This window comes from Saccostrea cucullata, unplaced genomic scaffold, assembly GCF_032062105.1.
Source record: "Saccostrea cucullata isolate Sc308-1 unplaced genomic scaffold, CSIRO_AGI_Scuc_v1 ctg216, whole genome shotgun sequence".
NCBI classification, from domain to species: domain Eukaryota; kingdom Metazoa; phylum Mollusca; class Bivalvia; order Ostreida; family Ostreidae; genus Saccostrea; species Saccostrea cuccullata.
In genome coordinates this window covers 337,511-354,440 of record NW_026929284.1, presented here as the reverse complement: position 1 = coordinate 354,440, position 16,930 = coordinate 337,511, and the positions used below count along the sequence as shown (strand labels likewise).

General features: G+C 34.0%; 1 protein-coding gene across 1 annotated transcript; it reads left to right on the top strand.

Moving 5' to 3' along the window:
* Positions 1 to 15,099: 15,099 nt before the first annotated feature.
* Positions 15,100 to 16,930, top strand: LOC134280317 (uncharacterized). The gene is made up of 2 exons (XM_062762734.1): positions 15,100 to 15,611; positions 15,869 to 16,930. Exons 1-2 carry the CDS (start codon positions 15,474 to 15,476, stop codon positions 16,337 to 16,339), a joined length of 609 nt encoding a protein of 202 aa, XP_062618718.1. The 5' UTR covers positions 15,100 to 15,473; the 3' UTR covers positions 16,340 to 16,930.

The window sequence follows — 16,930 nt, the reverse complement described above, 5'->3', positions numbered from 1 at the left end:
CATTCACATGCGCACGCGTGCAATGCTAAAATTTGAATGAACTTTCTACACTTCTTAATAAACGTTGTTAAAGTTTCAAAGGCATCGAGTTTGTCTTATTTTATGAAGCTCCCAGGGAATATGGCACCAAAAGGGAGTTGGGGATCGTTTGGGGAACATCTGTAACGGTCCCCGTTACAATTAGCACTAGTTATTATGTTCCCCAAACGAAGTTGGGGAACATATTGTTTTTACTCTGTTTCTTATTATTATTATTATTTTTCTTCTTCTTCTTCTTCTTCCTGGGTACTTTTTTGTCCGGGAATGATCTCGTAAACTATACATCCGACTAAGGTGAAATGTTTTTAGGGTCAGTAGACATGTTATGTAGATTTGCGGAACGAAGGCCATTTTGCGCGCACGTGCTTGCAAGAGCGTGCACGTGCAACATGTGAAATGACCGATTTAATTGATATAGGCGGAACTTTTTAAATTTTTGATGAAATGCTTTGAAACTTATAACATAAGGATATATTAGTAGCATAGACAATATGACATGGTCAAAATAGCAAGATCTCACGCGCATGCACGTGCGCTTTGCTCTGATTGGCTGAAACTAAAGTCTCAATATCTTTCTTGTTTTTTGACGAAATCCTTTGAAATTTTGAAAATAGCCATGCATTAGAATATCCTACAACGTGATATATAGCAATTATCATGAAAACACGTGCATGCACGTGCGCTGCAATTTGATTGGCTTAAAATTTAAATAGCTATAACTCCTTTGATTTTCAACCAAACAGGATGGGATTTGGAACATAGATAGATATACTGGTCTACTACAAGAAAATATGGTCACCATGCACATGCATATACGTGCATGTAGGTGCGCTGCAATCTGATTGGCTGAAACTTTAAACAGCTATAACTCCCTTGGTTTTCAACCAAACGGGGTGGGATTTAGAACATAGATAGATATAACGGACATCTACAAGAAGGAATGGTCACCATGCTCATGTATGCACGTGCGTGCACGTGAAATGAGCAGAATCAAAAAAACACTTGAATGAGCGCATCTTTTTAATACTTTTGGATTAAATACTTTAATATTTAGTATATTAAAATATATAGATTGTGTAGACAAGATGATATGGTCATTACGCACATGCATTCACATGCGCACGCGTGCAATGCTAAAATTTGAATGAACTTTGTACACTTCTGGGTAAACGTTGTTAAAGTCTCAAATGCATCGAGTTTGACTTATTTAATAAAGCTTCCAGGGAATATGGCACCAAAAGGGAGTTGGGGAGCGTTTGGGGAACATCTGTAACGGTCCCCGTTACAATTAGCACTAGTTATTATTATTATTCTTTTTTCTTCTTATTTCTTCTCCGGTACTTTTTTGTCCGCGAGTGTTCTCAGAAACTGTTCACCCAACTGAGCTAAAACCTTTTTAGGGTTAATAGGTGTGTTGTGTAGGTGTGCGGAACGAAGGTCATTTTGCGCGCATACGCCTGCACGTGCGGGCGCGTGAAATGACTGAAATGACTAATATATTTAATATAGCCATAACTTTAACATTTTCCGATGAAATGCTTTGAAACTCATTATATAAGGATATATTAATAGTGTAGATAATGTGACACTGTCAAATTAGCAAGAACTCACGCGCATTTACGTGCGCTTCGCTCTGATTGGCTGAAACAAAAATCTCAATATCTTTTCCGTTTTTTGACGAAATGGTATGAAATTTAAAATATAAGCATACTTTAAGATGTCCTACAACATGATGTATAACATTTGTAATGAAAGCATGCGCATGCACGTGCGCTGCAATCTGATTGGCTTAAACTTCAAATGGCTGTAACTCCCTTGTTTTTCAACCAACCACGATAAGATTTAGAACATAGACAGACACAATAGACTCCTATAAGAAGTTACGGTCATCATGCACATGCATGCACGCGCATGCACGTGCGCTTTGCTCTGATTAGCTGAAACAAAAATCTCAATATCTTACTTGTTTTTTGACAAAATACTTTGAATTTTAAAACATAATCATACCTTAATACGTCCTAAACTATGATATATAAAAGTTTTCAAGAAACCACGCCCATGCACGTGTGCTGCGATCTGATTGGCTTAAACTTTAAATGCCTATAACTTTTTTGATTCTCAACAAAACAGGATGAAATTTAGAATATGAATAGATATGACGGATTCTTACATTATGCTACTATCAAACTTGAATGCAAGGACTTGCATGCACGTGTGCGCGCGCAATGCGTTAAATGACCGATTTACTTGATATAGTCGTAATTTTTTTTATGAAACGTTTCAAAATTCAAAGAATAGAAACACATTAAAAGTGTAGTCACGATGATATAGCTTTCATGCATTGCACCTTCGCGCGCGTGCAATGATCAAATGACTTGTATACTTGATATGGCCGTTACTTTTATATTTCTTTATGAAATGCTTTGATGACCTTGACCTTTGACCTTGACCTTTGACCCCTTGACCCAAAGGTCACAATCCAGCTCAAGTTCGTAGATGTATTTACAAACTCACTTTAACAAATGCTTAGAATAAAAAAGTCAACCCCCCCCCTTCTCCTTAAAAAAAAAAATCAATAACAACGTAGAAAATTTCTCTGAAACTCGATCAACACCTGGGATCGACATAAAATTTCACTTAAGGTGCAGAAAAGACTTCATAGAAAGTTTCCTGAAAGTTTTACGGTAAGTCTCTAAAGTATATAGAAATTATGAATTTTTACGGCAAAAATTACAAATTCTGTCGTGTTTGAAATTTAAGTGCAGACGAACAAAGATATGATATAAACCTTTTAAAGCCTATTTCTCCAGATGTCGTTAATAGCATTCAATTCTACTGATATGAATTAATATTTTAATACCAAGCATTCTTCTTTTATTTCACCATTGAAATTTATCTGAATTTTTTTTAGAATTACACAATCCCCAGAAATAGCGAGTTTCGGTATATTAAAAAGCAATACACGTTTCTTTCCAGTAAAACCTCACGTGTTTGAATTCATGAAAAAATATTGATAAGGGGGTGTTAAACAATACCTGTCACATTAGCTGACACCAAAAAACCAGGGTACGTACACGACATTTTCTGATTTATTTGCATATGCAAACAGGGCTACCCTCAAATCCACGTGTTTTCCATGTCTTTATAAACATCACAAAAGCACCCCAGGAAGTAGCCTCCTATGCCCTGGAGAAATAGTTCCTGTCAAAAAACTTTATTTATTTATAGAGTAGATAAAATTTCCTAGGCACAGGTACCAGAGTTGTCAAACTGGCCTGGAAGGAAATTAAAAAAACTCTCAAAAGAAAGGAAAATCGGCTTAATGTATGGACCTACAATTGACTAAGTTCATTTTCATTGGTCAATTACCGGTGTGGTACCCCTAGTCGCCTTGAACCCAGTCCTGTCTTTCTGAAGAAAATCAACTCCGAGCCCGATGTAAAAATCTTAGTAGAGAAATGAGAATTTGAATTTTGCTGCCTTATTATGTTCCCCAAACGAAGTTTGGGAACATATTGTTTTTACTCTGTTTCTTATTATTATGTTCCCCAAACGGAGTTTGGGAACATATTGTTTTTACTCTGTTTCTTATTATTATTATTATTATTATTTTTCTTCTCGGGAAAATTTTGTCCGCGAATGATCTTGTAAAGTACACATCCAATTAAGGGGAAACCTTTTTAGGGTAAGTAGACATGTTATGTAGATTTGCGGAACGAAGGTCATTTTGCGTGCACGTGCTTGCAAGAGCGCGCACGTGCAACACGTGAAATGACCAATATGCTTGAAATTGCCGTAACTTTTACATTTTTCGATGTAATGCTTTGATATTTAGAATATATAGACATATTATAAATGTAGATAAGATGACATTGTCAACGTGCAATTTTGTGTGCACGTGCTTGCAAGAGCGCGCACGAGCAACACGTGAAATGACCGATTTAATTGATATAGGCGTAAATTTTTACCTTTTTAATGAAATGCTTTGAGACTCATAATATAAGGATATAGTAATAGCAAAGACAATATGACATGGTCAAAATAGCAAGATCTCACGAGCATGCACGTGCGCTTCGCTCTGATTGGCTGAAACTAAAGTCGCAATATCTTTCTTGTTTTTTGATGAAATCCTTTGAATTTTTGTACATAGCCATGCATTTGGATATCCTACAACATGATATATAACAATTTTCATGAAAACACGTGCGTGTACGTGCGCTGCAATCTGATTGGCTGAAACTTTAAATAGCTATAACTCCCTTAGTTTTCAACCAAACAGGATGGGATTTGGAACATAGATAGATATAATGGACTTCTACAAGAAGGTATGGTCACCATGCACATCCATACACGTGCGTGAACGTACGGTGCAATCTGATTGGCTGAAATTTTAATCAGCTATAACTCCCTTGGTTTTCAACCAAACGGAGTGGGATTTAGAACATAGATAGATGTAATGAACTTCTACAAGAAGGTATGCCACCATGCTCATGTATGCACGTGCGTGCACGTGAAATAAGTAAAATCAAAAATACACTTGAATGAGCGTATGTTTTAATACTTTTAGATTAAATACTTTAATGTTTAGTATATTAAAGTATATAGATTGTGTAGACAAGTTGATATGGTCCTTACGCACATGCATTCACATGCGCACGCGTGCAATGCTAAAATTTGAATGAACTTGGTACCCTTCTGGGTAAACGTTGTTAAAGTCTCAAATGCATAAAGTTTGTCTTATTTAATGAAGCTTACAGGGAATATGGCACCAAAAGGGAGATGGGGAGCGTTTGGGGAACATCTGTAACGGTCCCCGTTACAATTAGCACTAGTTATTATTCTTATTATTTTTCTTCTTCCTGGGAAAATTTTGTCCACGAGTGATCTTGTAAACTACACATCCGACTTAGGTGAAACCTTTTTAGGGTCAGTAGGCATGTTATGTAGAGTTGCCGAACGAAGGTCATTTTGCGCGCACGTGCTTGCAAGAGCGCGCACGTGCAACACGTGAAATGACCAATATAATGGATATTGCCGTAACTTTTCTATTTTTTGATGAATTCTTTTGAAACTCATAATGTAAGGATACATTAGTAGTATAGACAAGGTAGCATGGTCAAAATAGCAAGATCTCACGCGCATGCACGTGCACTTCGCTCTGATTGGCTGAAACTAAAGTCTCAATATCTTTCTTGTTTCTTGTCATAATCCTTTGAAATTTTGAACATAGTCCTACATTTTGAAGATCTACCGCACGATATATAAGAATTTTCATGAAAGCTTGCGCATGTGCGCGTGCTGCAAGCTGATTGGCTGAAACTTTAAATGGCAATATCTCCTTTGTTTTTTGATGTAATTCTTTGAAAATTAAAATATAGTCATGCATTAGGATATCCTACAAAATGATATAGAAAAAAAAATCATGAAATCACGCGCATGCACGTGTGCTGCAATCTGATTGGCTGAAACTTTAAATGGCTATTTCTCCTTTGTTTTTTGACAAAATTCTTTCAAATTTAAAATATAGTCATGCATTAGGATATCCTACAAAATGATATAAAAAAAATCATGAAATCACGCGCATGCATGTGTGCTGCAATCTGATTGGCTGAAACTTTAAATGGCTATAACTCCCTTGTTTTTCAACTAAACAGGATGGGATTTAGAACATAGATAGATGTAAGGGACTTCTACAAGAAGGTATGATCATCATGCACGTACACGCACGTGCGTGCATTTCGAACGAGTATAATTAAAAATACACTTGAATGGGTGATTTTTATTACTTTTGGACTGAATGCTTTAATATATAGTATATTAAAATATATAAATACTGTAGACAAGATGATATGGTCATAACGCACATGCATTCACATGCGCTTGGGTGCAATGCTAAAAATTGAATGTAATTGGTATCCTTCTGGGAAAACGTTGTTAAAGTTAAAAATGCACAGAGTTTGTCTTATTTAATGAAGCTTACAGGGAATATGGCACCGAAAAGGAGTTGGGGAGCGTTTGGGGAACATCTGTAACGGTCCCCGTTACAATTAGCACTAGTTTTGTTTAAATTTTTTGTCTTTATATTTTTTTTAATTATTTATTTTTTTAATTTTAATTATTTTAGGATTTCGTGTATGGGCGGGAAACATATCACATCTTTATTGAAGCATATTCTCTGGGATTAAATAATTTAAAAAATGAATTTCATAATGGAGGTTCCTGACACAAAAGAAAACCATCTATCTTGGCTTTATTGTTGTGGGTGCAAAAAGAATTAATATAAAAACTCCGAACAAAGTACCTTACAGAATAATCAGAATTAAATGGGTTGAAAGAATTTGTGACAAAATGCGTAACAAAAACGATATAAATCAATTCAACGCAATTTAGTTCAGAGAAACTACCTCGTTAATCGTGAACGGTTTCCGCATAATTTCAACACAAATCTGAATATTATTGCCAAAGCGAGGCTGATTGGATTTCAAGCACCTTTATTGGTCATTTACATATGTAAATCGGGCGGTTTCCCCCGGTAAAAAGTGAATATGAAAATATTGTGCGGTCGTAAAAAAATTCATTTCTGTATCATCAAAGAGAGTGTCTCATGATTCTAATCCGTTTTACCATGCAATGTTAAATGTGCCATTTTGATGCCTCATTTAAATCTAAATTCTGTAATATATATACATGTACGTGGATAGCAACGTCCTATCAATCTAGCTGTCGTGGAATACAAATAATTCTTTTTTTTCAAAAATTAAGGGGGAAAATGCAAACAACACACTGACATGAACAAATAATACTTTCTTTTGTGTTTCTGCAGCAATTACAGATACATGTAAAAGCCTCTCTTGTTTAAAATGTCTCGTCTCATCGCTCAGCATTCACATATGAAAGAGAAACGAACTATGACTCTGCAAGGGGGAAGGGGGTCACAATAAAAATACTAAGCTTTTGAACATCAACACGGAATTTCCATTAGGTCTTTTTAAAAAGCCTTTTTAAAATTTGTAAAATTGTATCACCAATTTTTTCACCATCAAATTACCCCCTTTGGTTGTCTAGCAATCCAACTGATAAAATATCCTATCATTCACGAAAAAGAGAAAATTCCTATCCCAAAAGTTGAAATATACTTAAATTAGAAGCAAAATTGCAATCATAGTACAGTACAATAGGAATTCAAGATTTAATCTTCTGTCCAGTGTATAAAAGAATTTTAAAAAAATGAATATTTCTGCATTTGTGCGAAATGAAAACCATTCGTAGAAATGGTTTCAAAATTGAAATATTCATGAATCCAGCTGTAATTGCTCCAATTCCTTTTAAATACTGCTCCTGTTTTAATTAGTTATAAAACCCTAAGGGAGTGAGCAACATTCACAACTAACGCTAAACAAGAGTTACCGCACTTGGAACGAATTCGATGAGAGCACTTGCTCTTGAATTTCAGATTTTGAACCTTTGTTGTTCTGGAAAAGCCTGACAATGGTATTCTTTAACATTTTTATATTTCTTTTTTTTTAATTAATCCATTAATTTGGCGGATTTTACAACAAAAGCTTTGTTGGCTCTAAAATTCAAAGAAAATGCGCTCTCTGTGTGACATAAATCTATTAGAATAACTCTGAAATTTTGTTTGGCTGTACCAAAAAAAAACAACTAGAGGTACTGTGAGCAATGAGCTCACTAAATGATACCCCCGTCTCCGATATGAATATAATAGTAGTGTCCATGTTTTGTCCAAAATATGTGTCGGATCAAAAAGTAAAATAGGAGGTGCATAATGACAATATGTAGTAAAGATTCTGTGAAAGTTTCATCAAATTTCATTGAGTTGTATGAGAGGAGTTCCGGATAAGAGATAGGTACCCCAAAGAGGAACAGACGGGCGGACGGACATACCGATTACTTCCTACCCTCCCGCTTTTCAAGCGGGGGTATGATAATAAATAGTTTTATAAAGTTTATTATGAAATAAAAAATATATATATATTGTAAAATAATTGTCACTGGTGAAAACTTAATTTCAAGAATCTAATTAAGAAAGAGCTACTTTGTGTGAGTTGTGATAAACCCGACGTTATAGTTGACTTAAAAATTCAAGGAAAATGCTCTCTCTGTATGACATGTATAGAATAACTATGAAATTTGTTTGAATTTACAAAAGATAATTTTATGAAGTTTATTGTGAAATAAAAAAATATTGTAAAATAATTGCATCAGGTGAAAACTTAATTTCAAGAAACTAACTAAGAAAGAACTATTTTGTGTGAGTTATGATAGAAAAAATTTAGAAGTTCGACAAGGTGGACAATGGCCAAATGTTCTACTGACCACTGATAATGTTAACCTTCTTGTTTAAAACAATGAATTTTGATTTCAGAAGAATTCATATCAAAATGTATTTACAATTCATGTTATATTTGGTATTTCATACTCCTAAGCTGTCTTGATCTCCGAATACGACAGACAGTCCATACCAACAGACTGTTCAATACGTCCCGTCCCTGATCATGATATCCTTCAGGCAGGTCAACAAATTCAGGTTTCCTCCGGTGAGCTGTTCTTCTTTTTCCATTAATAGATTAATATGCCGTGTGCTGTACAAAAGTGGGAGTTTCCTGCGTGAACTTAATATACTTTTTCACAGTGCAGTTAGAGGTATATATATTTAGAAATGATGTATACATTCCATTGCATCTTTTGATGAACGTGCTATTACTCAGTGACGTATCATCGGTTTTAAAAGTGGGAGAAAAAACTAGAGGTATTGTGAGCAATGAGCTCACTAAATGATACCTCCGTCTCCCATATGGATATAATGGCAAAGTACATGTCTTGCTGTGGCCGGGAAACCCAAAATATGTATCAGATCAAAAAGTAAAATAGGAGGTGCATAATGGCAATATGTAATCAAGATTCTGTGAAAGTTTCATTAAATTTTCACTCAGTGGTATAAGAGGAGTTGCGGATAAGAGATGGGTACCCCAAAGAGGAACAGACAGACGGACGGACATACCAATTACTATATACCTTCCCGCTTTTTAAGCGGGGGGAATAAAAATCAACTGACAGGGAAAAAACTTAAAAAGCATTTTAAAAAAAACTACACTATATTACCCTTATCTGACAATGCTGCAACCAAAAGTGGGGTGGCCCACCGGACTTCAAATGAACTATTTTAATAGTATAACTTATGTCTGGATAGAAAAGGGGAAGCCCCAGCCCCCTGATGCTAACTGCCTGTCACTTCCGTATCACGTAATCCTTTTCTCTAGATAAAAGTATATCTTTATTGATATGGAATTGTAATCTTGTACGTTGTGCTTATCTGTAATTCACATTACTCGTATATGGCAAGCAATGTGGCTATCGCAAAATAAAGAGTGCAAACAATAAGTAATAAATGTTTATACGAAAGGATTTTGTTATTATCACCTACATTGTACTTTTGGAGAAAATGCTATAATTTTAACAAAACCGGCGGTTTACTATCAACAGAAATAGAAATAGTACTGGCCATCAGACAGACATTGTTTATTTACTGAGCACCATTTAGCGTCATTGCATTATCTTAATTGTTATCACTATCGCCTAAAACATCGAAGTTTAGATTGTAAACTACATGATCTAATTTGGAATCTATAAAATTCAGGAAAAAAACTACAAATAATTAAAAGTTTTCCGTTTATATCTCTCTTTTTTTTTTTACTTCTTTTACCTGTAAAATATATCCAACCATCAACTTTTTTCCCCTCAGAATATAAATATATTCTAGACCTTAAAAAAAATCAAAGACTGATAAAACCACACATATGTTTTTTCATCTCATAAAAAAATAGAAGTTCAGAATCGGAAGAGGACATTCAGAAATGATTGACAATGCAATGGAATTCTTCTTATTACATCTACAACCATAGGCTTAAGCTTTTTACGAGTAAATTATTTATCTATTTTTTTCTTTCAGTAGAAGTAAACATAATCAGAGGTACTTGTATTCATGAATGAGACAAAGAAATGTATCTATTGTTCACGAACATGTTCAACTTATTTGTTGTCTACAATGGTAAACAATCACAATGGTAAAGAAATTATGAAAAAAATAGAGCTTCTATATATAAGATAATAACTATATTTGGTAATTGAGCCACATGAAAAAGAAAAGACGTTAAGTGCAATATCACTGTTAACGTTGATATGAAACGATCATATAGCGGTGAACCAATTGTTTTCCCAAAATAACTTATTTAGCAATCTATTTTTAAACGAACTTCCCCTCGATATTCTCCATCTATTTTTACATACTTGACGTTTAAAGTGGTAGAGTAATGCTATTCTTGAAATCATTTGAATTTCTTTTGATTTCCCGGTTTTCCAATGAGTTTAAGCTGATGATTGCACTAAAAATATTTTCTGTTAATCTCTTAAAGAATGCAAATTTATATTTGAAATACTGTAATTGCTGAAATAAAATAGTAATCAAGATTTTGTGAGGCTGTACGAGACATTCTTAGAAAAGCTTTGTGCTTCTCAATTTAATAATGAAAGGATTTTTTTCTTATTTTCAGTGTTTATGATTAAAGGAAAGAGAAAGAACTTCTGAAAATATATTTTAGGTAAAGCAATTTTAGGTAAATCAGAAACTCCAAATTGTGCCATCGAATAATTCTAAATCTACAATTAAATGTTACCACATTGTCTTCGTTTGTAAGGCTCATTATATAAATTGTATGTTAGAAGAACTTGGATTTAATTCTAAAAGTGGTAATCCTACTCATACTCATACTTCCCTTTCTTAAAAATCATATGTCAGTTTTAAATATTTTCAATATTGCACAGAGCCAAAATGAATATGAACTACCCTATATTTATTGGATTCCGAAACTTCATAAAAATCCTTACAAACAAAGAAACATTGCGGGTTCCAGTAAATGTTCAACCAAGCCTCTTTCGTTACTCCTCACTAAGATATAGACATAAGTGAAGGAAAAACTTCAAGAGTACCGTGCAACAATATATTAAGAAGTGGTGTGAATCAGATGCGGATAGTAAAAAAAAATCCAAAGAACATTTTGACAATTTGAAATCACAAGAATTTACCAAAAACAACATCTTAAAAACTTACGACTTTTCAACTTTATACACAACCATTCTCCATGATAAATTAAAAAATGGAACTCGAAAAGTTAATTACCTGGTCATTGGTCATTTGCCAAATTATTTTGTTTAAACACATTCGGATTGTACACACAGGTACTCTGAAGTTGACATCAAAGATGTGCTTGAGTTTCTGATTGATAATATCTATGTGGTTTTTAAAGATCAGGTATTCCAACAATCTATTGGAATTCCCATGGGTACCAATTGCGCTCCGTTGTTAGCAGACCTATTTTGATATTCATATGAAGCAGAATTTGTGCAAAATCTTATGCGTGAAAAGAAGAAAACACTTGCTGTGGCCTTCAACTCGACATTTATATATATCGACGAGGTATTGTCAATTAACAATGGTCATTTCCATTCCGACGTCGATATGATATATCCTTGTGAGCTTGAGATAAAAGATACCATACCACAGAGTCTGACATTTCATACCTGGATATTTTACTTGAAAAAGACGTTAATGGTATTCTAACAACCAAGCTATATAATAAACGTGATAACTTAAACTTTTCTATCGTCAACTTCCCTCACTTATGCAGCAATATACCTTCATCACCTTCATACGGAGTTTATATATATCTCACTTCATTCGATACGCAAGAGCATTATCTACGTATGAACAATTTCTAAATTGAGATAAATTATTGACAAGCAAGTTGATGAAACAAGAATATCAGCAGTCTCGTTTAAAGTCATCATTTCGTAAATTCTATGGTCGATGACCTTGTCAGCAAATACAATTTATCATTGAGACAAATGCTGACTGACGTTTTTCATACTAATTGTTTGTCCATTAGTTATACACTGAATTGACGACGGATTGTCCGATTTCCCGATCATGACAAGGAGCACGCGGCTAGTGTGACCGGTCAACAGGGTATGCTCACTCCTCCATGGCACCTGAGTTCACCTGTGATGTTTCGGAGGTCCGTGTTTGCTCTTCTCCTATTTTGTATTGTTTTATGGACTTTGATATTGAATGCTTTTCGTTATCTCCATATCCTTCTTATGTAAACTTTACAACCCCTATGCCATTACTATTAACGAAGTATACTCTCATATACACAAAGTTAACGTACAGATTGGTTCTTCAAATCCTACAACCAAATTGAATAATACCATATGTATATTGGATTCCGAAACTTCATAAAAAATCCTTATAAATAAAAATATGTGGTGGGTTCTAGTAAGTGTTCAACCAAGCCTCTTTCCTTACTCCTCACTAAGATTTTAACAGTAGTGAAGGAGAAAAATGCCAAGAATACTGTGCAACAATATATTTGAAAAACGGTTAAATTAGATGTGGATACTTAAAAAATTCCAAGGAACTTTTGGAAAATTCGTAATCACAAGATTTTACCAAATTCAACAGCTTTAAAACTTATACGACTTTTCACTTTATACACAACCATTCGAACGATAAATTAAAGTCCATTATTGACAGTTGCTTTTTTTTTAAATGCACTTCGTAAATTTTCTAACCTTGTCATCGGTCAATTGGAAAATTATTTTGTTCAGAGGTTGTACTCTGAAGTTGACATCAAAATATACTCGAATTGCAGACCTATTTTATCTTCATATGGAGCACGCGGTGGGTGATTGGTCGGTAGGGGATGCTCACTTCTCCATGGCACCTGATTCCACCTCATGTTTTGGAGGTCCGTTTTTACTCTGCTCCTAATTCGTATTGTTTTGTGGACTTTTGAGCCTGGGTACTGTTCGTTAATCCCATTGATTTTTCACATGTATTTTATGTATCTTGTTTTTCGTCATTCTCTTGCCAAGAATGCACATGCTATTCATGAGAATTTAATATAAAATTCATGCGAATCACTTCTTCCTGTGTTAAAAATGGTTTTGAAGAAATACCGGTAAATCGCAAGAAGCAACTTTGATTTTTTTTTTCTTAAAAATTTGGATTTTCATGTTTCTGAATGTTCTTTGACAGCTTTGATAATTCAACATTTATATAAATCACTTTTTTATGTTGTAACACAATGTCTTAAGTTTTTTCTCTTTTTATTGGTTTTGTGTGTGTTTGGGGAGAGGGTGTGTGTGTGTGTCTGTTTGATAAAAATATGGGCTTTGTGACACATTTAGTTGATCATTCAATGTACATGTATCTTTTTAAAGTTTTAAAATCCAATATAGATATCGGCTCTCGAATTCAATCTCAAAAGTATTTATATAATAACTAAAACGTTATTTAAAATTATCTCATCCTTTAAATAGGAATTAAAAGGATATATGTATCCTTATTTACGGAAATGCAAAGCAATTGTCAAGATTTCAAGATTTTCAATATTAATCTTTTTTTTTTTTTTTTTTTTTTTTTTTTTTTTTTTTTTTTTTTTTGGAGAAAAAGTGTAAAACTGAAACATTCTAGAGAAATGTATGCTGTACTGTTTTCTACAAGCATTTTAAAGCACATTCTATGGTCGTTGAAATAATCTTTATGTTCCTCTGTTGACCGAAGCCAAGTCAACTGAGCTAGTTTTTTGATGGATTAAAAATAAAATAACAACAGTAGTGAAAGTGAAAAAATGTCATTTATTGAAGTAAATGACGCAAAACAAAAATATAAACATATTATAAGGGGGTCAGACAAGACTAGAAAAAACTTCAAAAGAATACAAAAAAAACTTTGGTATCATATTATGCAATCTGACCCCCTAAAATTAAGTATAGTATAAAGTAGGCACTGATATGCCTGTCATCAAAAAGGGTGGGATCTTATTGGAAAGTACAACGTTTAGTTGGGTCGCGTATATTGACTGGCAGGTTTCCTACTAATTGCGTGGTGATTATGTATATATCAATAGGGATTACTTCATTTACTAGATCAATACAACGACCATGACCGGTCATTTTCTCCTACGCACCTTATTCCAGGGTACAGGGTTTTTTGGGTCCTGGTCATGTTTTGCAAAGTTTGCAGAATTATGAGATAGAGATTGTTTTCTTCATCTTTTTCATTTGAAACATGTCAGTCAAACTACGTTTTTAAAAGGATATGAAAGTCGTTAGAATGACAATAGAATTTTCTAAATGTTGTCATTATACAAGTTTTCAAAGCTCTGTCATGTAAACTTTTTTGGCAATATTCTGCTTCAGTTTTAAAAAAATGTTAATATTATACTCTAAAGATTAAGAAGTTGCTGTCCCACTTCTTGTCATACAGTTTCGATTTTGAATTGCCAACAGTCTTGAATTCAAGTATGAAGAACATGCATCAGCTTCTTTGGAGTCTGTTATTTCAAGTTGGATGAGTAAACACAATCTTAAACTAAATGGTACAACAATTAAAATTATATGTATATATAGATACCTTGCATTGACTTACCTACTAACTCTTTTCCAAATCTAATACTTAATACCAGATGGCAGTTTATATATGATTATGTAGAGTACATTAGTTATTTAACAACTCCGATATAGATTTTCAACTTCTAACCTTAAAGAGAATTCTGTCCTCTGTGTATACTACACTGTACCTCTTTAAAATTTAACAGGCCAAATTGCAGACCATTATATATCGTTAAGGACGTAAGGCACGCACATTGGTGAAAAAATTACTGTAAACCCTTGCAACTTCGTTGATGATTGTCAGTTATAGTCTTGCAAATGAATGTACTTGTTCTTTGTATTTTGATATGGAGTCCAAATCAATGACTTAGAGAATCAAATTACAAACAGCATATTACTCATATCTTTTATAAAAGAAATGGAGAATATACAACGCCGTAGATAATACAAGAACGAAAAAAAACTGCGTATGCACACATAGCAACTATTTTTTATCGTTTCCATAGATATTATCCCTTCACGTCTTATACCTAATCACGTCTCGTAGAACATTTCTCTTTGACACTCCTTTCACGATTATGTGATGAAGACATAACTTTCTTCCAACTTTTTTCAAAAATAGAGACATGTAACCGAAGATAAGAAGTCGAAATTTGTTTCTTTTTATAGAGTGGGGGAAAATCTAGTCATTGAAATCATTATTTAAGCGTTTAACCTGACTTGTGACAGTCGATTCCCATAAGTTCCCATTACTGATACTCGGAATTATTGGAGTATATAAACCGCAAATTCTTCATTATTGTAATAGCCTGCTCAGTGTAATAAGCAGAAAAAGGAAACGGCCTATTATAGTGTCTGACAGTATCGACTCTGGTCGATTTTCGAGGCCGGCTTCTTTCAGGGAGGATGTAGTTGAAAAATGTAGCAGAAATGTAGAAAGGTAAATCGGCTTATTGTGAAGAATGTCGAAATTCTGGTGCCTCGTGGCCCTGGTTTCGGCTTTACAATTTGTCAAGCCGTGTTGTCTTCCTAGGCAGATCCAGTTTGATATGACAGTTAAAGGATACGAGGAATTTGGAGGAGAAAAATTTTACTACACGGTGAGTACCTCAACCTATAATTTGCTGGTTTTTATAAGAGTGCATGTATTAAGATTTTGGTGTCTTCTTTTTTCATAAATTTTAATGCTTTCTGCTCATTTAGACTTTTTAAAATAAAATACAAGCTATATGTTCATAAAGAAACCACAGATTTGACATAGAAAACAATTCAAAATATATTTTTACAAGAAGGGAAGAAACAGTTCTTTATATTGTATTATTTAAAACATGACATTTTTACGTCTTCTTTTATTTAGGATCATAGAACATATTATTATGATGAAGATAGGAATTGTACCTTTATGAGATCTGAATCAGGAGATTTTCAGTTAAGAATACTAACTAACTACTCCTCTGGAACTGAATACACTGTTGGAGACAATTGCTATATGAGATCACTTTCTATTACATTTGAAAAAATGTGTTTGTCAGATAATGCAGTTTTCCAAAGGGAAATAATTACGAGAAATGGCACGATTTTTACCCGTGTGCACGTGTACAAGGCAGACATTTCGGACTATGATCGAGTGTTTGAGCGAGAATATGGAGTGGTTTCCGAAGGAGAAACATGCTATTTTCTCTGGTGGAAAGACACTGATCGAGCACGGAGTATGGGAGATAGGGAATATTCTCCTGAGACAGTTACGTTTACAAATATTCAGAGACAAATTTTGGATAACTCTGTGTTCGAGGTTCCAGAGATATGTGCAGAGGCAGAGATTTTTTAAAATGGCTGTGATGTCTCATATTGTCGCTGAACACTGGATAATGTCATGCTTTTATTGTGTTTAAGTGTCCTTGGAGCAAATCAATATTATCTATTGACCATCACTTAGGTTAATTTCTCTGTACAATGGTGTCATAGATTCGTCAGTAGAAATCAAAAGCAATTCCCGGATGCATTAATTTAATTTTTGATATTGTGCATTGAAATTCTCATGAGCTTCTAGCACGAATCTGCTTAATGCAAGTTTCCCTCTCAGCAGTGATCGTCTGTTGTACGTCGTCTGCAGACATTTGCTCTTGTGCATTGAGCGATAAATATGGCGACTGCCAAGTGACCATTACATTCAATCGATTAATGGCAATTGTTCTCTTTATTCCCCCTGAGGGAATATTGTTGACGATAAGTGAACGATACAAATGTGTTGATCTTGCCTGGCAAACTGAAATTGATGAGAATTTTCCATAGATTAACATCGTTACATATGTTACCGAAATTAAAACAAAAATTGTCGAGTTAAAAAGTTATTTGTGCTCACATATTGTAATTTTGTATCATTATTTATTGTTTTGTAAAATAAAAATGAGTAAATCTA